The sequence below is a fragment of the Anabas testudineus genome, chromosome 14, assembly GCF_900324465.2.
Source record: "Anabas testudineus chromosome 14, fAnaTes1.2, whole genome shotgun sequence".
In the NCBI taxonomy this organism is placed as follows: Eukaryota; Metazoa; Chordata; class Actinopteri; order Anabantiformes; family Anabantidae; genus Anabas; species Anabas testudineus.
The window spans coordinates 17,257,996-17,281,758 of NC_046623.1; the positions used below are offsets into that span (position 1 = coordinate 17,257,996).

The 23,763-nt window shown below is 38.1% G+C and overlaps 2 protein-coding genes across 7 annotated transcripts; one reads left to right on the forward strand and one right to left on the reverse strand.

The window, feature by feature from the left end:
* Positions 1-2,078: 2,078 nt before the first annotated feature.
* LOC113168805 lies at positions 2,079-11,718 on the reverse strand. Of its 5 annotated transcripts, none has more exons than XM_026369816.1 (7): positions 11,342-11,718; positions 11,058-11,106; positions 5,293-5,628; positions 4,761-5,057; positions 4,436-4,564; positions 3,068-4,273; positions 2,079-2,964 (listed from the first exon to the last, which is right to left on the reverse strand). In XM_026369816.1, the coding sequence occupies exons 2-6, from the start codon at positions 11,101-11,103 to the stop codon at positions 4,200-4,202; spliced, it is 882 nt and encodes a 293-aa protein (XP_026225601.1). In that variant the 5' UTR covers positions 11,104-11,106; positions 11,342-11,718; the 3' UTR covers positions 2,079-2,964; positions 3,068-4,199. The 5 variants fall into 5 exon arrangements, with proteins under 5 accessions (XP_026225601.1, XP_026225602.1, XP_026225600.1 ...); XM_026369817.1 differs by lacking the exons at positions 11,058-11,106; positions 11,342-11,718 and adding exons at positions 5,897-5,945; positions 6,180-6,283 and having other exon boundaries at positions 5,293-5,445; XM_026369815.1 differs by lacking the exons at positions 11,058-11,106; positions 11,342-11,718 and adding exons at positions 5,897-5,945; positions 6,180-6,283.
* A 3,517-nt stretch (positions 11,719-15,235) lies between these two features.
* LOC113169079 (solute carrier family 22 member 4-like) lies at positions 15,236-23,754 on the forward strand. Of its 2 annotated transcripts, none has more exons than XM_026370220.1 (11): positions 15,236-15,826; positions 16,516-16,698; positions 17,445-17,548; positions 17,843-17,997; positions 18,112-18,283; positions 18,781-18,907; positions 19,256-19,356; positions 19,561-19,775; positions 20,191-20,373; positions 20,482-20,617; positions 23,539-23,754. In XM_026370220.1, the coding sequence occupies exons 1-11, from the start codon at positions 15,584-15,586 to the stop codon at positions 23,606-23,608; spliced, it is 1,689 nt and encodes a 562-aa protein (XP_026226005.1). In that variant the 5' UTR covers positions 15,236-15,583; the 3' UTR covers positions 23,609-23,754. The 2 variants fall into 2 exon arrangements, with proteins under 2 accessions (XP_026226005.1, XP_026226004.1); XM_026370219.1 differs by lacking the exon at positions 23,539-23,754 and adding an exon at positions 21,324-21,593.
* The last annotated feature ends 9 nt before the right edge of the window (positions 23,755-23,763 follow it).

Sequence of the window (23,763 nt, forward strand, 5' to 3'; positions counted from 1 at the left end):
TGTACGATGTCGTCTCTGTGGCTCTTTCAGGATGATCTAAGAATTTTCCACTGACAGAGGGCCAGTTTACGCTCTTGTCATTTGTTGTGTTGCTAAGTGATATGTATCGAGGAAGTGGTTATTATGTTGTCGCCCACAACTTGGCATTAAAATAAGATTCTTTACTTTTGTAGTTATAAACACACTGAGCATCCTAAAATTGGCAGCACTTGAATAATGACATGTACATTATGTATTGTTGAATTGAAACTTTTTAAAATTATTTATTTAATTATTGTTTTACTTATTTTTTGTGCAGAAAGTGCATATATACAGACGTGAGCTGTAGCATTTCTGAATTGTGTTCTGTGAGATGTTCTAGTCATTACTTTAAAAATTGAGTTACAAAAACTGTAGTATTGTGAACAACAAGGGATGGAATTTAGATATTTAATTAAAATCAAGACCTGTCTGCTACAGAAGCTATTAATACACACTAAAACTCTTCTTAAGTGTTGCACCTCCTGTCTCTGATCACCCATTCTAAACATATTTCTGTAAATGGAAATATGGTGTTGCCACCTCAAAAGCCACAAACCACTATATAACACAGTTACACAGAACTGCAAAGAACTGTTTATTATAGCTTTAGGCATCAACAAGTTCTCAAATTTTACTTCTACTCAATTTTACTCAAGCATCTCCTCCTGTAGCAATGCATGTCTGGATTCAGGATAGATGATGATTCATGATACCACACAGCTCTAATTAGGAATAGACAATATATTGCTATAAGAGAAAGTTTTTTCTCCATTAATAAACATTAAGTCAGTAGATCAGGATAATGTTCAATCTTAAATATTTGTGTATAGTAAAAGTGTGTGAACATGAGCCTCCAGTAAGGTCTTTTTGCACCAATAAAGTCCAGCATTTGTGGTAACGTTTTCATCAACCCTGCACATTGGCTTGGAGGCATCTTAACCCATTCCTCATTACATTTTTAGCATAGGCTGATTTTTAAGTATGACCTGCCTGCCTAAGGTGCTTCCACTGTGCTTTTATAGGATTAAGGTCAGGACATTGTCTTGCCATCCCAAAATATTAGGTATCTTCTGCTTAAGACATTTTTTGCTAGAACGATTTGTGTTTAGGGTCTTTGTCTCGCTGCATTATTCACAGTCTGTGTAGCTTCAGTTAATAGATTGATATCTTAGTATTTATTTGAATTTTCATATACTACTCTGAATTTATATGGGAAGTTTTCCTGGTGTGGAGTGCATTGTCTGATATTAAGGAGTTTTTCTTAGGCAAATGTAATCATAGAAGTAGCACAGTACCAAAAATAGGCAGAGTCTGTATGCAGCACCATCTTACACAGATCAGTAGCATGAAAACAAACCAAGGTGTCTGTGTGTTGTGACTGAACATAATCAGAAAAGAAAAAGAAGATTTTATAAAAATGTCCACCAGTCTTTATTTTGCAGTTGTCAGGAAATTGTATAAACAACATACAATTTGGCCTGGGCTCTTCCTTTGATTATTTTATAATCAGAGATGTGAAAATCTTGGTTTTAATTAGAGAACTTTTATCATCACAGGCTACTTTTACAGGTTGTTGGCCTCGTGGAAATAACCACTGTTGAAAACATTGTTCCACCGTACAGTTTTGCAGTGTACAGATAGGTGGAAAACACAAGTACACAGATGAAAGAAGTATTTCCACTTGACTTATGTGAGTTTCCATTTCAGCTGTAAATGTCCAAATTTTGGTTTCATGGTTTTTAAACCAGCTCGTATCATAAGTGTTTAAATGTAGAATATGCATTCATAAAAGACTTGATAATTGGTGCAGTCAGTTAGAAGACAGAGCTGAGAGTTGCCACTGTAAACCTTGTAAGATGAGAAGTATTTCTGCAGAGGACTGCAGAAAAAGTTCTAAATGCTTCCTCCGATGTGTGAGACCGGCAGTTACAAACCGCAGCTTTGTTCTTTGTATGTTGCTGCCACAGCCACAGGTCTGCAACAACAACAATTTCTGTTTGACACGATGGACCAGATGGTTTGCATTCAACATTACAAGAAAGAAAACTGGCAACGACTTAATATTTAAAGGTTTTTATTTCCTCAACAATCTGTGATGTACCAACTGTTTTCACTGTTTCTACTTCAACACAAACAGTTGTGTTCATGATATGTTGACATGACAATTGCAGATAATTCCTTAATTCTAGTTTTAAAGCAGTTGATCACAATTTCTTATTATCGGAAGAAATATATTCTGATCATTTTGTCTCTTGTCTCATTTTCTCTTAAAAGAAAATCAAGCCAACCAGGAGTACTGTATTTTAAGTTAGCAACTTGAAAGAATATATAACACCAGTGTTCAAATTATGCAGGATGTCTTTCCATCCCCTTCACACCTTATCATGTGGTTTTTAGTGTATTCCTGATTCTCTCACATATTATATTATATTATATTTATATTTATCATATGTATCATGTCTCACTGCAGTTTCAGTCTGATGAAGCATTGAAACTGCTCTACTGTAAAATACAAATACCTCAAATGTTACATTACTGTCTGGTTACATGTGGGATTTTTAGCTTTATCTTCTGGTCAAACACGCATCACTACACTTCAATAGTTACAGTAGGTTTGTTCCTATGAATCAGTAAAAGAAATAGTTTTTGAGGGTTTAAAGTTTTTAAGTGCACAAAATAGTTGAACTACAAGTGCTGCTCAGTTCAGTGCCCTGATTGTCTGACTTTGTGTTTGTCTTAATGGACAACACTTCATCAATGTCAGAAATGTTCTCTGAATACATTGTGCTTCTGCCTCACTGTACTGTAGATCACACCTTTCAGGTTTTCCAGAACCACTTTGTTTCTCCCAGCTCTTGTCAGTGTCTCAAATCTCTTGTTTGTTCCCATTCTACTTCATCTTCTTCGCAGGGTTGACAGTGATGTTCCTAAGCCTCCATTTCCCTTTATAAATACAACCAGGAAGCAAAAGACCAAGAGGAAAGTGAGAATTTCAGGTACATAGATAATAAAGGTAACAGTGTCATAAAGCAACTGAGATATTTACCTCTCCCTGTCCTTCACCACAGGGTCTCTCTGGTCATGATGTTGTGGAGGAGCTGCAGTGAGGTCTTTCTCAGTCCAGTTGCAACTAGAAAACAATCAGATTTGTGTGGCTGGATCACGACAAAAATGACTGGACACCAATCCCAGTCTCCACCTTCCAGCCAGTCATAGAGAGAGGAAACACGAAGGACGGGAGCAGCAGGAAGCAACAGAGGAGGAGGTAGAAAACAGCAAACCAGTGGTACCTCTGTGTTTGTGACTGTTATGAGAGTTTATCTATTCATTGTGGGGTTTTCTAAAGTGATGTTTACACAAAGAGGAGAGGTTGAACTCTTTCAGCACCAGATGACAATATCTGTCTTTGAATGTTCAGCACCATGGAGAGAGACTGGAGACTAACAATCATGAACTCTTTAGTCTTTGTGTCTGTTCCATCCAGCCTCCTCAGTTCACAACTCAGAACTTAGGAAACCTTCATCAGTGACAACAGTAGAAGCTCTGCTAAAAGGTAAAAGGACTTAACTCTTGACTAAACAAGCTTTCACGAAGGATGTTCATGTTTAGACTTGAATAAAAACTACATCATCTTTTGGGCTTAGCACAGATGAAGGAAAGACTAAGATACACAGCAGCTGTGTTGGAGTTTTGACAAAGCACTGCACACAAGTTTAGTAGAAATATGTTTGTCACATCATAAAATAATCTGCACGTGCATCTACTCAAACAGGATTAAACTTTAGCAGCTCAGTGAGTTGCTACTCTGACATAGAAAGAGAAACTTTGGCTTCATCTTGTGGTCATAAATGATCGTTACATCTGAAGCAGTGTTGCTCTAAGAATAGTGTTACCCTGCAGATGGCAGCCATGAGTAAACTGTTCATGGACCAATTAGTGACAAACCAAACCTGTTTTTATTATGGTAACCAACAGAGTTATCATCTTTCATTCTGTTTTTGTGATGGTTTGTGTGAAAAATCTTCTTAAAAACAAAACAAAAAAGTCAAATTTTACAGCAAAAAATAAATAAATTACAAAATAACGTGGTTATTTTTTTAGAAGCAAATTTTGAATTGCAAACAACATCAGTCTAATCTAATGATTTAGGGAACAGTCACGCTGTATAATGACTGTGGTTAAGTTTCAGTTTTCTTATTCTCATTTCTTATCACTTTAACTTCAGTGTAGACAACTTCAGCTTCAGAGTTACCTGCAAAAATTTAAAACAAAGTGTGTTTTATATCATTATAGTTTCTTAAGAACACTTCTTTTAACTGTTATTTGAAGGTAAAGCAACAGCTATTTAGAAATCCACAAAACTCTGGTAACCTTTGCAGACAGAGGGAGAAATGAGAGAACATCTTCCACTTACTCTCATTAACGGTCGTGGGTCTTGGTTTGTTCTTAAGTTTCGTTATACCAAGAATCAGAGCCACAGAAAGGAGAAGGACAACACCAGCGATCACAGCCACAGTCACAGCAGGAAATGAAGGAATAAAATCTTAAAAAACACAAAATACCAGAGTAAATTCAAGACGACATTTCATGTTCTGTTAGGTGTTCAACAAACAGTAAATCTACAGTAGCAGTGGATGTGAATTTATTATTAAACCTTAAAGATGCACAGTTTTAGAGACTAAAACAATAATTTTTATTTACGGCAGTGAAGAGGTTTTATAGTAAATGAAATACTGTACCTTTACAGTCTGTCAGGTGAATAACTGTTTCATGTCTGCTGACTTTGTTCCACACCTTACACTTCAGGTTTCCTGTTCTCTGACCATTTAAATAGACAGTAACATCTGAAAGGCTGGATTTGTCTTGTTCAGCCGGTGACGGTGTGTTTACTGTACAGTTCACTGGAGTGAGACACATCAGTAACTGACTGTCCAAACTCAAACTGAACTCTACTCTGTCTCCTTCAGAGGAGCAGCTGACCTTCATCTCTTCTGGTGACAAACACACTTGGGACACAGCTGGTTGTGACACTGGAGCTGAAACACAAACACATAGTCAGTTATTATTATTATTATTATTATTTAAGTTAAAATCACAAAATTCTATCTTTATGTTTTTAGTTTTATATTAAATACATACAAAAATTAATTTACTCAAACCTGGTCCTGACCACTTACATGGTTTTCATTAATATAGTAGTATAGTGTCCATAAGCACTGTCTGTGGTTGAACAAGAAAAAACAGAAATAATAATGATAATTTCTTACTTACCTTGTATTTCCAGATGAACGGTGACTTTTTTCAGTAAAACACCATTAGATTTAAATTCTTCCAACGTGTAGTTTCCAGAGTGTCTCTTCTTTGCTTTACCGAGGTTCAGAGTTCCACTGGTGAAGGTTTCAGACTGATCCTTACTCTGTGGTTCTACATATTCATCATTTAGAGTCACTCTCTGATGGTTGTATTTGAAAATCTGAAGTCCATTATCTTTTTTCAAGTTCATCTCTGTATTTGTTCTGTTTGTTAGATGAAAAAGCAGCAGCTTTCCGACTTCACTAAAACACTGCTGACCTGCAGACGTTTCAATGAAACTGCATTTAATAGACCCTAAAAAACAACAAAGATAAAATAATCACATGGTTAATATAAAATAAACATAAAAAATATGTTCTTTGTGTCCAGTGCCAACGTGTTATTATATCATATTATTTGGCATCACAATTTTACTAAGAAAAAAATATTTCCTTTATTATAATAATTATTATTATTTATTATTTCCTCTGTTCTTACTTGAACTATTCCTGACATAATGTAACATATTGTTCTGTAAATAATACTGTTAACTGCAGTAACTCACTTTTCCTCTGAAATGTACCTTTTGCTGTTGTTGCCAGTGCTGTGATGATCAAGATGAAAATCATTGTCTGTTGCAAAACAAATATCTATTATTTTAAATGGTTTTTATTGTTTGTCTACAGTCAAATTATTAAATGTAACATAGGTTTTTTAGTTAAAAGTTAAAATGTCCATTATGATGTAAACAATACAGGAAGCATGCAGCTGTTGTAAACAATCAACTATGAAGAAAACATATAGTGAAATAATGAACAATGTTTGTGTTTTAATTAATCTACTTTAAATTTAAAGCTGTCACTCACCACTTTCGTCTTTCTGCCTGTCGATGGATGGTGAATGTTTCCCTGACAAATGACTGGTTCATGCTCTTCTTGTCTTTTTGTCACCTTGTTGTGTTGTAACAATCAAGGAAGTGGTTGTCACCCAGAATGTGCTAGTAAACTGAGATTCACTACTTTTGTAGTTATAAACTTCCTGAGCGTCTGACATCTGGAAGAACTTGATCAGACTGCTGAAAGAAACTACTGAAGGTTTTCTCTAATTTGAATCAGTGCCACCTGAAGTCTGGCCTGCAACTGTATCTGTTGTTTTATGGTTCAGTCTTGCAAAGAATAAACAAAGTTAATTCACCTTCACAGCTGAAAAAACACTTTTAACACCAGATTAGTGCTGGCTGCTCCTGATGTTAGTGCTACTGGGTGGTGCCATGGTAAATAGAGCGGCTGAGGCTGGTTTAGGTGTTCGTTAGGTCTTTGTTTCTCTGGAATAGCACATGCTAGTGGCTCTAGCTAGTGTTAGTGGTGCTGTGGCAGCCGTGCCTCGTGCTGCTTTGACTGCTCCTGCGGATGTTTATATTCTTGCATTAACTCTCTCAGGCTAGTTATGGCAGCTAACATGAAGGGGTGGGAGGGCCATCATGTGTTTAGTTGCCCAAAACTTTTACATGTAGTCAGACAGGGACTTCCATACAGCCTGACGACACAGTGTATAGCAATTTTTAAAAACTCAAATGAAACTTAAAACTGGGCGTTTATTATCATTCAATATGCATATAATTTTTTTTCTTTTTTGCACTGACTTCCTTATTTTACTTTCATTAACAATGTATTTAGCTTTGTTTCCTCCCGTACAGTTCTATAGAGCTCTGAAAGCTGACAGAACAAAGTGCACAGATGAAGGTGTCTTTACTCTAACTGAGGTGTTAGTTTCATTTCCACTTGCAGACACAGCAAGTACCCAAATAGGCTCCAGGTGCAAACGTTTCATCCCAAACATTTGCTAAACCAGCACAAAACTTCTGTTCAGTACTACAGACTTGGTCTTTTGCACATGTTTCTCTAATAAATGCTATGTGATAAACACTGCTACCATCCCATTCCTAATGTCATACGATGCAGAACACCGGTTTATAAAGGTATGGGTGCAGGATCCAATCAGATGAGCCGAAGGTGGTATCTTGAATGGTCCCAGCACCCATGCATGAGTAACTATTTATTCACTTAACTGAAGCTCCTTGTGAACCTGATGAGAGGTCTTGTACTTGTGCAACAGACAAATGAAGAACTAAACACTTCCTGTCTGTTGCTACATAGCCAAACTTTTTATTTAGATACCACACACTATGCATGACTCAGAAACCTGTGTATCAACAACCTGAGACGCACACTAGAGAAGTAATGCAAAATTAAACCATGTGTGAGAACCTCAGCTTTTTTCTTTGTCTGTCGCTGTAACAGCTCTTGTTTCTCACAGGCCCAGAAGAAACTCGCTGACTCTACTGTGAAACGATGCACACAGCTGTTGTTGTTAGATATTAACAACTGTCCAGTTAGTTTTTATTCAACATTATAATGAAAACATCCTGTGGTTTCTAGTGTATTCCTGATCCTGATTCTCTCACATATTGTCTATATTTATCATTTCTCACTGCTGTTTCAGTCTAATGGAGCGTTTTCTCTTTCTATAACTGCCTAAAAGGTGATGACTGGGATTGGTGTGTGCCAGTCATTTTTGCCGTGATCGAGACACACAGATCTGATTGTGCTTCTGCCTCACTGTACTGTAGATCACACCTTTCAGGTTTTCCAGAACCACTTTGTTTCTCTCAGCTCTTGTCAGTCTCTCAAATCTCTTGTTTGTCCCCATTCTACTTTGTCTTCCTCGCAGGGTTGACAGTGATGTTCCTAAACCTCCATTTCCCTTTATAAATACAACCAGGAAGCAAAAGACCAATAGGAAAGTGAGAATTTCCGATAAATCAATTAATAAAGGTAACAGTGTCATAAAGCCAACAGGAGCTGAGATATTTACCTCTCCCTGTCCTTCACCACAGGGTCTCTCTGGTCATGATGTTGTGGAGGAGCTGCAGTGAGGTCTTTCTCAGTCCAGTTGCAACTAGAAAACAATCAGATCTGTGTGGCTGGATCACGGCAAAAATGACTGGACACCAATCCCAGACATCACCTTCCAGCCAGTCATAGAGAGACTAAACATGAGGGACAGGAGCAGCAGGAAGCAACAGAGGAGGAGGTAGAAAACAGCAAACCAGTGGTACCTGTGTATGTGTGTCTGTTATGAGAGTTTATCTATTCATTTTGGTGTTTTCTAAAGTGATGTTTACACAAGGAGGAGAGGTTGAACTCTTTCAGCACCAGCACATATATATATGAAGGCTTTAGCTCTTCTGGATGACAATATCTGTCTTTGAATGTTCAGCACCATGGAGAGAGACTGGAGACTAACAAATTAAGAACTCCATATGTACCTGTTCCATTAAGCCTCATCAGGTCAGAACTCAGAACTTAGGAAGCCTTCTGGATGGAAGGTGACAAGTCCAGTTGCCACTATAAAAGCAGTTTTGGGGATAAACATGACCTGGATTCAGTCAAACATCAGTAGAAGCTCTGCTAAAAAGTAAAAGTAGGACTTAAATCTTGACTAAACAAGCTTTCATGAAACAAGTGCATCTACTCAAACAGGATTAACTTTAGCAGCTCAGTGAGTTGCTATTCTGACATAGAAAGAGAAACTTTGGCTTCATCTTGTGGTCATAAATGATCGTTACATCTGAAGCAGTGTTGCTCTAAGAATAGTGTTACCCTCCAGATGGCAGCCATGAGTAAACTGTTCATGGACCAATTAGTGACAAACCAAACCTGTTTTTATTATGGTAACCAACAGAGTTATCATCTTTCATTCTTTTTTTGTGTGGAAAAATGAGCTTAAAGACCAAACAAAAAGTCAAATCTTACAGCACAGAGAATTAAATTACTTAATTTTTTAGAAGCAAATGTTGAACTGCAAACAACATCAGTCTAATCTAATGATTTAGGGAACAGTCACGCTGTATGATGACTGTGGTTGAGTTTCAGTTTTCTCATTCTCATTTCTTATCACTTTAACTTCAGTGTAGACAACTTCAGCTTCAGAGTTACCTGCAAAAATTAAAAACAAAGTGTGTTTTATATCATTATAGTTTCTTAAGAACACTTCTTTTAACTGTTATTTGAAGGTAAAGCAACAGCTATTTAGAAATCCACAAAACTCTGGTAACCTTTGCAGACAGAGGGAGAAATGAGAGAACGTCTTCCACTTACTCTCATTAACGGTCGTGGGTCTTGGTTTGTTCTTAAGTTTCGTTATACCAAGAATCAGAGCCACAGAAAGGAGAATGACAACACCAGCGATCACAGCCACAGTCACAGCAGGAAATGAAGGAATAAAATCTTAAAAAACACAAATACCAGAGTAAATTCAAGAAGACATTTCATGTTTATGTTAGTTTCCATCTGTTTGTCTTCTATTAGGTGTTCAACAAACAGTAAATCTACAGTAGCAGTGGATGTGAATTTATTATTAAACCTTAAAAATGCACAGTTTTAGAGACTAAAACAATCATTTTTATTTACGGCAGTGAAGAGGTTTTATATTAAATGAAATACTGTACCTTTACAGTCTGTCAGGTGAATAACTCTTTCATGTCTGCTGACTTTGTTCCACACCTTACACGTCAGGTTTCCTGTTCGCCGACCATTTAAATAGACAGTAATATCTGAAACGCTGGATTTGTCTGGTTCAGCCAGTGACAGTGTGTTTACTGTACAGTTCACTGGAGTGAGACACATCAGTAACTGACTGTCCAAACTCAAACTGAACTCTACTCCGTTTCCTTCAGAGGAGCAGCTGACCTTCATCTCTTCTGGTGACAAACACACTTGGGACACAGCTGGTTGTGACACTGGAGCTTAAACACAAACTCATAGTCAGTTATTATTATTATTATTATTATTATTATTATTATTATTATTATTATTATTATTATTATTATTATTATTATTATTATTATTATTATTATTATTATTATTATTTAAGTTAAAATCACAAAATTCTCTCTTTATGTTTTTAGGTTTAATTTAAATTGAGGGTAAGGACTTAATACACAATAATTAATTTACTCAAACCTGGTCCTGACCACTTACATGTTTTTCATTAATATAGTAGTATAGTGTCCATAAACACTGTCTGTGGTTGTACAAGAAAAAATAGAAATAATAATAATTTGTTACTTACCTTGTATTTCCAGATGAACAGTGACTATTTTCAGTGAAACACCATTAGATTCAAATTCTTCCAACGTGTAGTTTCCAGAGTGTCTTTTCTTTGCTTTACCGAGGTTCAGAGTTCCACTGGTGAAGATTTCAGACTGATCCTTACTGTGTGATTCTACATATTCATCATTTAGAGTCACTCTCTGATGTTTGTATTTGAAAATCTGAAGTCCATTATCTTTTTTCAAGTTCATCTCTGTATTTGTTCTGTTTGTTAGATGAAAAAGCAGCAGCTTTCCGACTTCACTAAAACACTGCTGACCTGCAAATGTTTCAGTGAAACTGCATTTAATAGACCCTAAAAAACAACAAAGATAAAATAATCACATGCCTTTATAATAAGAAAGAAAATTTCTTTTTTTTTGTGCCAACATGTTATGTTATGTCATATCATATTTTATGCATCCAAATTTCCTAAAAAAAAAATATTTCCTTAGAATTTTAAATTTCCATTTCTAAATTCAGTAATTAATTCATAAACTTGACTTTCTTACTTAAACTATCCTGACATAATATATTGTTCTGTAAATAATACTGTTAACTGCAGTAACTCACTTTTCCTCTGAAATGTACCTTTTGCTGTTGTTGCCAGTGCTGTGATGATCACGATGAAAATCATTGTCTGTTGAAACACAAAAATCTATTATTTTAAATGTTTTACTTTGTGTTTGTCTACAGTCAAATTACTAAATGTAACAAAGGTTTTTAGTTAAAAGTTAAAATGTCCATTATGATGTAAACAATACAGGAAGGATGTAGCTATTGTAAACAATCAACTATGAAGAAAACATGTCGTTAAATAATGAACAATGTTTGTGTTTTAATTAATCTACTTTAAATTTGAAGCTGTCACTCACCACTTTCGTCTTTCTGCCTGTCGATGGATGGTGAATGTTTCCCTGACAAATGACTGGTTCTTGCTCTTCTTGTCTTTTTGTCACCTTGCTGTGTTGTAACAATCAAGGAAGTGGTTTTCACCCAGAATGTGCTAGTAAACTGAGATTCACTACTTTTGTAGTTATAAACTTCCTGAGCGTCTTACATCTGGAAGAACTTGATCAGACTGCTGAAATAAACTACTGAAGGTTTTCTCTAATTTGAATCAGTGCCACCTGAAGTCTGGCCTGCAACTGTATCTGTTGTTTTATGGTTCAGTCTTACAAAGAATAAACAAAGTTAATTCATCTTCACAGCTGAAAAAACACTTTTAACACCAGATTAGTGCTGGCTGCTCCTGATGTTAGTGCTGCTGGCTGGTGCCATGGTAAATAGAGCAGCTGAGGCTGGTTTAGGTGTTCGTTAGGTCTTTGTTTCTCTGGAATAGCACATGCTAGTGGCTCTAGCTAGTGTTTGCGGTACTGTGACAGCCGTGCCTCGTGCTGCTTTGACTGCTCCTGCGGATGTTTATATTCTTGCATTAACTCTCTCAGGCTAGTTATGGCAGCTAACATGAAGGGGTGGGAGGGCCATCATGTGTTTAGTTGCCCAAAACATATACATGTAGTCAGACAGGGACTTCCATACAGCCTGACGACACAGTGTATAGCAATTTTTTAAAAACTCAAATGAAATGAAACTGACCACTCGGAGTTTTATTATCATTCAATATGCAACAACATTCACCTCAAGCTTTGGACCTCTGACTTTACTACGCTGGGTGCTGCACAACAGTACATATGTAGCATCAAACCTCAAAATGGATATGATCACCCCTTTAAGATAACTGCAGTAAAATAACTGTAGTAAATATTAGCTGGTATAAAACCAATTTGTCCCTGTAGCATCTCTCTATTCACAAAACAAGACTACTACAACTTAATCATAATGAATGGTAATGATAAATACCGCTTTTAATGTCTTTCTCTGTCCAGACTGCTTGAAATCAATAATATAATATATAATTAGTAAATTCCCATATTAACATGGAGCTAGTAGATTACAAATCACCATTATAATGTATATTTTTCTGTTGATCTTGTGTGTCTTTGTGTTACTATTTAATTGTATTTCACTCTATTTCACTCTTTGGGCGTTGGGTTTGGCCACTGAGCTCCATGTAGTGGTTAAGGTGTCAACTTATATACACCTCTGTGAAACTGTTTACTGTGGCTTTTAAGGTCATTTTCAAGGTTTTCAAACAGTTTTCCCTTACAGTAAGAGGTGAGGGTGTTTAGTGTAGTGTAGATATACAGAGCTGGAGAAAGCTAATTGACATGAAGATATCTCACTAAATACACACAATGTATTTTAAGGTCTTGTATTTTCAGTTGGTGACCATGTTACACTGATATTTGGCAGCTAAACAGAGTCAACAACTGAAAAATCTAAATAGCTTTGTATATTTTTCTCTTCCCTTTTTACACTGACTTCCTTATTTTGCTTTCATTAACAATGTATTTAGCTTTGTTTCCTCCCGTACAGTTCTATAGAGCTCTGAAAGCTGACAGAACAAAGTGCACAGATGAAGGTGTCTTAACTCTAACTGAGGTGTTAGTTTTAATTTCACTTGCAAACAGCAAGTACCCAAATAGCCTCCAGGTGCAAACGTTTCATCCTAAACATTTGCTAAACCAGCACAAAACCTCAGTTGAGTACTACAGACTTGGTCTTTTGCACATGTTTCTCTAATAAATGCTATGTGATAAACACTGCTACCATCCCATTCCTAATGTCATACGATGCAGAACATTTGTTATTAAGGTATGGGTGCAGGATCCAATCAGATGAACCGAAGGTGGTATCTTGAATGGTCCCAGCACCCATGCATGAATAACTATTTATTCACTTAACTGAAACCCCTGTGAACCTGATGAGAGGTCACTTGTGCAAAAGACAAATGAAGAACTAAACACTTCCTGTCTGTTGCTACATAGCCAAACTTTTAATTTAGATACTACACACTATACATGACTCAGAAACCCATGTATCAACAACCTGACACGCACACTAGAGAAGTAATGCAAAATTAAACCATGTGTGAGACCAACAGTTAAAAACCTCAGCTTTTTTCTTTGTCTGTCGCTGCAACAGCTCAGTTTCTCACAGGCCCAGAAGAAACTCGCTGCCTCTGCTGCAAAAAGATGCACACAGCTGTTGTTGTTAGATATTAACAACTGTTCAGTTAGTTTTTATTTAACATTATAATGAAACAAGCTGACAACTGCTTGATTATTTGCTCATAAATATCAGTATGGACATGCAGACATTACAATTATACATAATCTTTTAATCTAAGTTTTTTTTTAACAACAGTAGAAATTATCAGTTGGAATAATTTTAGCAGATTTTATCAACATAGTAGGATTTCTACCTAAGAAATACATGAATGTAGGAAAAACATCCAACAAGGAACATTATGTTTGAAATTGGCAACTTGAAAGAATGCATAACATCAGGGTTCAAATTGTGCAGGAAGTTCTTTTTCACAGGTCCTGACACCTCGGTGTGTACATGAAAAACAAAAACTAGAAACTAGAAAGTGTGACTGTTCTTGCAACACTTTTCTTTCCCCTGAGTAATTTAAGATTTTCAGTTCAACTGCAGCCTTTTTTTCCCACGTTTTAACTTTTAAATACTGACATTGGCTTTTTTTTATTGTAGTGATAAAATGAATGTCTTATTTTGATTTGGAGGGAGATTTGATGGTTTCTGTGTATCTTGTTTATTGATTTTCTCCCATATTAGTGTGCTTATAGTATCATGTCTCACTGCAGTTTTAAAGTAGTGTTAAATTAAAATACACATTGAACTACCTCAAGTGTTCATACTGTTTAGTTACAGGTGGGATCTTTGGCTCCACCTGATGGTGAAACACTCATCATTACAACACCTGAATACTTGACTCAGGAAATATTTGGATATTTATAGATATTAAAAGTGTTCATTCACTTTAAGTTTTATTTTATCTTTAATTCTTGAGCTCCATTGATATAACATGTTTAAAAGCTCCAACTACATCAAATACAGCAGCAGTCTCAGTACGTATATACTGTAATAAACAGCATCCACAATTGGCCATGTGTTGGATTTGTTGGTTCAGAATCATAATTAAAGGTTTTTTTTTTTTTTCTGTAAATCTGGGAAATACCTAAAGTACATTTCTAGTTTTACACATTCAATATACACAAAGATTCAAAGGTTTTTGGTTTGTAATGACACCAGTGCTTCACCAGACGTATTCCTCCCTCTCTGCTCTCCTGTACCGATGCTGTACAACGATCACAGCCTGTGACAGATGCCTCCGTAGAGGAGAAGCACCAAAACTGGGATGTTTTCTAAACATACCATACTTGTACTGTACAGTATATACAGCTCATACTGTACACATAGAGTGTCTCTCTTCAGCCTGCATTAGAGCAACTATTGTATTGTAATGAACTCTGAACTAACACTGCTAACAGTAAATAAAATGAGGTTTCACTGTGTGGAGTGGATTAACTCTAATAGTAGAGTAATCACTCGTTAAAATAGAAATCTAAGACGTCATGGGATTGTTAATGATTATAGTGAAACCACAGCTCTGCTAAATCTCTGAATGATGTTTTACTTATGACTGATATCCCTGGATTTCAAAATAAAATACACTGTCTGTATACTAAAACATGCTGACAGTGTCACTTACTCTTCACTGTCACTGCACGAACACCCTGAGGGTGAAAGATTTCATCTAGAGTTCAGGATCCAGTATCAGTTATTTAGACCTGCAGTTAAATGGAAGTTGAATTCCTTCCTCAGGGCACACGGGTGTGAACTTCATGAAGGAATCACATCCCCTGCAGTTACACCTGCTGTCTCATGTTGTTCTTCTTCAGGTATTCTGGACTGGATTATGTAAAACAGGACTCTCACTAACCATTAACAAGCCTGATGTGTTGGTTGTATTTGTCTCTGTTGACTTTTCTTTGGATTGCTTTGGGGTACAACAGTTTTCTCCAGGTACTGTGGAGGTGTTTACTCCTGTTCATGTTCTGTGCAAACGGAGCCAGATCAGTTGGTCTCTGCTGGTTTACTGCGCTCAGGGCGGTCGCTGCACTGCTGACGGGCGGAGGAGCGAGTCCCACTTCAGCCGACTTTAACTTTACTTTACCTGAACTCATACAATGGAGGAGCCCTGTAAGGAAAAGAACTCTTTAACTATGACGAATTACGATGACACCGTTGCCTTTCTGGGTCAGTGGGGACGTTTCCAGCGGGTCGTGTTTTTCCTGCTGTGCGCCAGCATCGTGCCCAATGGGTTCGGAGCTTTCACTCTCGTCTTCCTGACGGACACACCGACTCACCACTGCATGGTGCCGGACGTCAACCTCACCAAGGACTGGCGTGAAACCATCATCCCCACAGAGGTGAGGGGCTGCAGGAGACTGGGATTAACGCATGAGCGCACAAGATACAATCTGTTATTGCAATCGGTGTCAAAGTTTGCAGTGACCGTGCGTAAAAGGGTTGTGTCGTTCTAAAGAGTTATAAGGTAAATAGCAGATGTTGGTTTTGGGGTACACGGGATTTTATTGCTGAGCAAATGGTCTGGATCAACAGCCAGGGATGATTTCAGTGTTGCACCAACCTTATGCATGTGTCTTTTATGATGATTTGCCTTTTGAAACCCTGGTCAGTGAACTTCTGCCAGGTCTTCTCTCAGTGTTGCATTATGTATTATACCTGAGATAAAACAGCACACTGACTTTTTAACACCTCTAGTTCTAAAAAATAACCTGCAAGAATTTCCACAACACACATGAGAGGCACATGGAATGTGAGGGTCTGTTGCATCAGTGGTATGTGGTATATGTTGTTGAAAAATGTGTAGGTGGTGAAGACCTGGAGGTGTAGTCACTCTTGAATCTATTCAATACCTGATTAGGTGTCACCAACTTATACTAACAAACCCTTCCTGACAAATGGAAAAGAGCAAGGAAAATAATTTTTTGTGGTTAAGCGCCACGTCAGTGCCCTTATTTACCACACAGCATGGTGAGATAAGCTCAGTGGAATAAGTTACTAAGAGGAAAGTTTATGTCCCTGTGTCTGTGAGGTGGTGAATGGGAAACAGGAGCTGAGCAGCTGCAGCAGATTCAGACTGGACGTGGTCAGAAACCTCTCTGCTCGGGGCTTCGTTCCCGGCAGAGACGTCAACCTCACTGACCTGGAGCAGGAGGCCTGTGTGGACGGGTGGAGCTACAGCACAGACGTCTACCAATCTACCATCGTCTCTGAGGTGAGTGAGTGTCTTTGTGGCTAAACCCTGTTCTAATTTTCCTTGTACCCTTTAACCTCTGCCCTTACCTCCAGTCTCTGTAGTGGTTTTACACATTTCTCTTCCTGTTGAGGAGTCTCACAGCCAGCGTGCCGTCTCTGCATGTGCAGCACCTCCCGGCTGCAGATATGCAAATCCACAGGCGTTTCTAAAGCATCTAATGTGTTTTAAACTCTTTCAGTATCAGCCACACTTACAACGCACCCATATCGATATCAGGGTCCAGTACCTCATTATTAGCATTGTTAAACATTTTATCATGGAATGTAGTTAATTCAGGGGATGAATTCAGTGATTTGATTGATTTGACGTGTGACTAATCATTGTCTGTGTGTGTGTCAGTGTTCCATAACTTCATCAGTAACTATTACTAACTTTAAAGTTCAGTGGAGTTAATCTTCTTCACAAGAGAGACACACCTTTTTTAGTTTGCTGAAACATGTCTTTGTAATCCAGCCTGCTCCTCCAGCCTGGTTAGTCCGGTATCTTGGGCTTCAGAAAGAAAAGAAACATTTAGACTGCAAACCTCTGAACACAGCATAAGACATACAGCAACATAGGAAAGACATCCCACACATTATTGGTCCAGGTCATTTTTATCATGATGCTAACATGTGATGCATTATTATACAGATCAGATATCGAATGTGTTCAGTCAAACACACAGATATCATGTTGTCTGTGATTTCATTGTCTGACTGTTTCAGTTCGACCTGGTGTGCAGTGATCAGTGGAAACAGCCGTTCACCTCCACTGTTTTCTTCCTGGGCGTTCTGGTCGGATCCTTCTGCTCAGGACAGCTCTCAGACAGGTACAGAAAACACAGCTCCACGTGATGTAGGGCTGCGTGTTTCAGTGAACTACCACATGCAACATGCAGAACCAGCTCCTTTTTGCTTCTGAGCCGATGAGAATGGGGTGGGGGGGGGGGGGGGACTCTGCAGAAGAACTTTTGATTCTACACACTTTAAAGTACATAAGACTTTAACTGAATAATTATATGTTGCAGAACTATCTGAGCTCCACCACTATTCAGACTATTCATCAGTTCTTTATATGTTTTGGTTTCTCATTTTCAGAAGCTTTATTCTACTTGTCTCCACAGATTTGGAAGGAAACCTGTGCTTTTTGCAACCATGGCAGTTCAGACTGTTTTCACTTTTGTGCAGATCTTCACAGCTTCATGGACCACCTTCATCATCATCCTCTTTATCAATGGTCTGGGACAGATATCCAATTACATAGCTGCTCTTGTGCTGGGTACAGTTGAGCATTATATGCAGGTTTTTGAGTGAATGGAGATGGTGCACATCATTATGTTTGTTACTCTGCATTTCGTCACGCCTGTCCGTGTTTCTTTCTGTCTTTGTGCAGGAGCTGAGATCTTGACTGGAAGTGTACGAGTCCTTTACTCTTCTATGGGCACATGTTTAAGCTTTGCTGTCGGCTACATGATGCTGCCTCTCTTTGCTTACTTTTTAAGGGACTGGAGATCTCTCATGTTGGCTTTATCTCTGCCCGGACTGGCATACTTCCCCCTCTGGTGGTAGGTTGCTCATATTACATGACTTTCTGTTATTTGTTTTATATTCTGACACAAACATGTCTCTATGCCTTTAATGAAATGGTAGATGGATTTACCAACTTATTAGGTAATTGTCTATGCATATGTTTTTAAAGGAAACTAGAATTACCAGTGATGTGCATGTCTAGATGGGATATACATTACATCACAGTGACCAAAATCAAACTTGTGTTCAAGTGGATATTTGTTCCAAATTTAAAGAAATTCCCTCACGCGCTCCTGTGGGTGGAATGGGATAAATGTGCATCATGTCCTTGATCGAATCAGTTATTCCAAGTGGGCGTTTGTGCCAAAATTTAAAGGCACTCGTGATATCACTTTTACAAGAGCTGAAGGTGTAAGAACATAGTGACCTGGACTCAGTTAGTAGGGCAGTAATTCAGTTCATCCTCGAGTCCAAGTGGACCAGCATAAAAATAAAACCACTGATGCAGACTCTGTGTTGAATACCCTGGCAGGTTCATTCCTGAGTCTCCTCGGTGGCTGCTCTCCAAGGGAAGAGTGACGGAGGCTGAGGCCATAGTGAGAAAAGCTGCAAAGTGGAACAAAGTTCAGGCTCCTGCAGTCATCTTCAGAGATGATGAGGTAAGTTGACTTAAACCATGCAGTTAAACATTAAATCAACAACAACCTTTGTTTATAAGTTAAGAAAAGGTTTGTATGAACAGTAATGTACATTTTGTAAACGCAGATGCTTGTTGTTTGTAAGTACTGCAACATGTTATTTTGTATTATTACTCTGTTGTGTTTTATTTGGTTTGAACAAAACTCCAGGACAGAATAGAGGTGATTCTTCATGTCAAAATAATCTGTCAAAACAAACTGTGGTAATCCTGAATAACTTTGTATAACACAAACCTACAACAGTGACCACACACCTATTCTCCAATCAGACTGTATAGAAGGCGCCTGACAGGTTTTTGATTTTTGCAGGTTAATGAGACAAAAACTCGGTCAAAGGAGCATCACAGTGTCTTGGACCTGCTGAGGAAGAGCAACATCAGGACCACTACACTCATTCTCTGCCTGGTGTCGTGAGTAAACACTCTGAGCACCAGAAATCAACTAGAAACATACGGAGAACACAGTCACCACCACTGTATCATTCAGAAATGTGTTTTCAGTAATGAGAGAAAGTGAATGTGAGCGGTGAAAGTGATGGTCATGATTTGCAGTTGCACTTTGCTCATTTTTCTTTTAACATATCTGTTGTACGTCTCTACCTTTGACTTGCACAGGTTTACTATGACCACGGCATACTTTGGCCTGTCCTTTAACGCGACCCAGCTCCACGCGAACCCCTACATCAGCTGTTTCATCTCAGCAGCTGTAGAGGTCCCCGCTTACATTTCCAGCTGGCTGGCTCTGCGATACCTTCCACGACAACTGTCTATCATTGGCACATTACTTTTTGGAGGACTGCCACTGTTCCTTGTACAACTGGTTCCTCAAAGTAAGTGAGAAAACACACTTACTATTATTGATTGAGTAATCATAGATTTAAGAATCAAACAAGAAATATTAGGTGAACTCTGCCAATTCTTGCAGGTGCATCTCTGCAAATAGTCACGCATTAGTTAAGCGTGTGTAATATACCCTTTACTAAAGTGTATTACTTAGTTAATTAGGGTAAAGAGAGGCAGACAGAGGTTTTCTTGGACTTTTATTGCACCTTCAATGCAAATCTTACTTTAGCACTAACATAAGGAAAGCCCCAAAGCTTCAAAAGGCTCCATCCACCCGTCACCACAGAAAGGAAAAGTGTCCACATGATGCAGATGCCGATGTGAAGACGAGCTGCAGACCTGTTCGGAGTTTGTCTTGTTGAAATGTTTCTGTTAGAAACAAACCATTTCCTTTTGTTTTAGATCTATCAAATTTAACTCTTGCACTGGAGATGCTGGGTAAATATGCTATCACCACTGGTACAGCCCTGATGTTTGCCTACACAGCAGAGATTTACCCAACAGTGCTCAGGAACACAGCCACAGGAACGTGGACGACTGTTTCCAGATTAGGAAGTTGCATTGCACCATTTTTGTTAAAGCTGAGTAAGTAAACAGAGATGAGATCGTTATTAACACTAATTATTTTAGTTAATCAGCTGCACCTACATGTTCAGGCTAAGTCTCATCTCAACCTGCCCGTCTCCTTGTTAGGGATATACCTCGAGTACCTTCCTTATATTACTTTGGGGACTCTGGCTGTTGTTTCTGCCTTTGCTGCTCTCTTCCTTCCAGAGAGTTTTGGACGACCTCTGCCTGAAACTATTCAACAGATGCATAAAAGAAAAAGGTATTCTGATGTAGAAATACACTATAATCATTACACTTCTCCTATAATACATTTCTGTATCCTGAATTACCTACAGTGTGTAATATATGATAGATGGTTGAAGTTATAAACTCGTTTTTATTTAAACAATCTTAACTTTACTACTGAGAGTTTTTCCTATGATGCCAACGTTATACTAATTAGCTTGAATCTAATTTATCTGTTTTTACATTTATGCTAATATGAAGATGTTTTGATGGCTACAGCACACTCAAACGTTGGGACAGAGGCAAAATAAGATATTAATATTCAAGTAACACTGCTCTGGATGATCAGGTTAATTGGTAACAGGTGAAGGTGTCATTTGATCAAAGGCTTTGCAAGCAAAAATTGCAGCATTGCATGAGAACCTGATGAACTTTACTTTGGTAAATCATTGTCACTTAACACACTTTTTCACTTAAAAAAAATAGTCTTCAACTATTGGACCAGGTCAGCCTTCTGGTTGACCACACATGTCAGTGACCCTCTAACCTATGTCTAACCTATTATGATATATAAGTTATAATATATAATATATTATATAAATAACCTGTGAAAAATGCAGCAGGCAGCAAAAATCAAGGTGTAACAATAGGTTTACTCACTGACAAGCAGAGTTATGACACGGTTCCAAGACTGTCGATCCGATTCTTGGATTTGACATTAACATTTAGTCATTTAACAGACACTTTCATCCAAAGCGACCTACAAGTGAGGAACAAGGTACAAGGCAGAAGCAGGGTAAGCGTACGGAGTTCTTGTCCAAGGATCCCCACTGGAGGTAGACCACACCCAGTCTCCTTACCGTTACACTATCCAGCTGATATTTTACAGTATTAATTCCAAATTACAGGAATTACAACATAACTTATATGTTTGCATGTAATTATTTGCTAACAAGTTGCTTCCCTTGTACAAAGATAAGGTGAGAGGTCTTGCTTCCCTGTTAGAAGTGTTTGGGGTTTTCCACCTACCCAGAGAGTGTCAGATTTTCAGGGAATGAGCTGTCATCTAACCTCCTGTGAGGCTCCAAGGTTTCGCTGGTGGAGAGGGTTCTGCCACATCACATGCTGCCACCCTAGTCACTCAGAAGTAGCCAGGTTCCTCTGTCAGGGGAGGCCAAGACCTTTTTGGTTCTACAATTGTAGATGTGATGTGAATGTTTTGCTACTTGCTGCATCCAGAAATGCAACAAGAAACTCTGTTATACAAGGAGGAAGCCAGAGATCTTTTCTGTGCAGAAACGCTGCCAAGGTTTCAGTGCCTGAATTCATATCAGAAGGACCAAAGTGGACGTCAGGTTCTCTGGGCCAAACACGCAGAGGAAGCATGCGATCACAAAGAAAGGTTATTTTGACATTTTGAAGGAAAATATACCTAAATCAGTTACCAGTCTGGTTTTAGGTCGCTGCAGGATCTTCCAGCAAGACAGAGACCTGAAGCCTACATCCAAGTTGGTCCAAAACCTTTTGAAGGACATTAAAATCAAGGTTTTGAAGTGACGCTCTTAGAGCCCGGATTTCAGTTGTATGAATAATCTGTGGCGGGAACTCAAGATCAGTGTCCAGGAACTACAGTAAGTTGTGGTCAGGTGTAATTCAGACAGGTTACACTTCTGATTTTTAAGGGCCAGTAATTGTGGCCTTGTCATTGTTTTAAATTTATCGCATGACTAAAATATTGTGCATCTCTTCTGCATGCTTATATTTTTGATCAACTTCATTTTTATAACACAGTCTTGTTTTTAACTCGCAGTATAGCTTGTTTCCCACAACAGATTGCCAAGTACAAAGATAAGCTTGTGCTGTGAGAACTTGTTTTCCTCTGCGAGTTGTGTTTGGGGTTTTCCACCGACCCAGAGAGTGCCAGGTTTTCATACTCAGCTTGCTGCTATCTAGCCTTTAATGATCTAAACTTAGCCTCTCAGAGGAGTAGCCAGGTTTTTCAGTTAGGGGAGGGCTAAGACCTTTCTGATTCTACCATTTATGCAGCATCATCATGACAATGAAATCCTGCAGAATGTCATTTTCAATCATTTTTCGGTACAAGCTGCATCCAGAAATACAACATGAAACCCTGCTTTGCAAGGAGAAAGCCATGTTCTCAGGTCCTGAAGTCGTACCAGATGGACCAAAGTGGAAGCTTGTTCTGTTCTACAGCGAGTCCATGTTTCAACCTTTTCTCTGTGCCAAAGGCGAAAAAGTGAAAGGTGAAAAAGCCTGCGATGGTACGGGGCTGACCACAGCACGAGTGACTTGCCTATGTGTGGAGCTATATTGGGATTTTAAGGGGACTTATGCTGCCAACAGGACAACGTCTTTTCACAGGAGGTCAGGAGATATTTCAGCAGGACAAAGACAGGTCTTATTCTGCATGCACACGAAGGCTTAGTAGACAAAGAGTGCATGTGCTTGTTTAGCCTGCCTGCAGTTCAGATCTGTCTCCTACTGAGAAGCAGAAATCCAGCAAATATTACACTTGAACTACTGTAATTTTAATTTAAAGGGAAGGTGAAGTAACACAGTGGTAAACTTGCCTCTGTCTGAACTGTTATGAGTGTGCTGCAGCCACCAAACTAAATAAAGCTTTGAGCACATTTACATCTCAGATTTTAGATTTCAAAAAAACTTCTCTGGGGTTTGTTCACCTCATTAACTCATGACTAAGTCATCTTGAGATGTTTGATATATTTACAGTTAGCGATTAGCAGTCGGCAAACAGGCTGAAGGTTCTGAATTGAAAACATTAATTTGGTTTTAGTACCAGGGAATGAATTTCGCTTAGTGGTAGCAGCAAAATATTTATATATTATTTTATATATATATATATATATATATATATTATATATATTTAATTCCTAACAGTACAATATATGTGTTTGTCTTTTCTTTTTACAACAGATTGACGTGTCCCTGCATCAGTAGGGGAAAAAACCCAGTACCCACAGTACTCCGGGACAATATATTATGATTATCTAGTAATATTTGTTGTTTTGTCATTTTTGACTTGAGTCTTATTAAATATAGTATGTTACTTATAAAAGGTGGTTTCCTTTTTAGTACATTTAAAACCTTTTTTCTAGAGTGTGACACAGAAATTGTGAAATTAAATCCTGATGTATAACA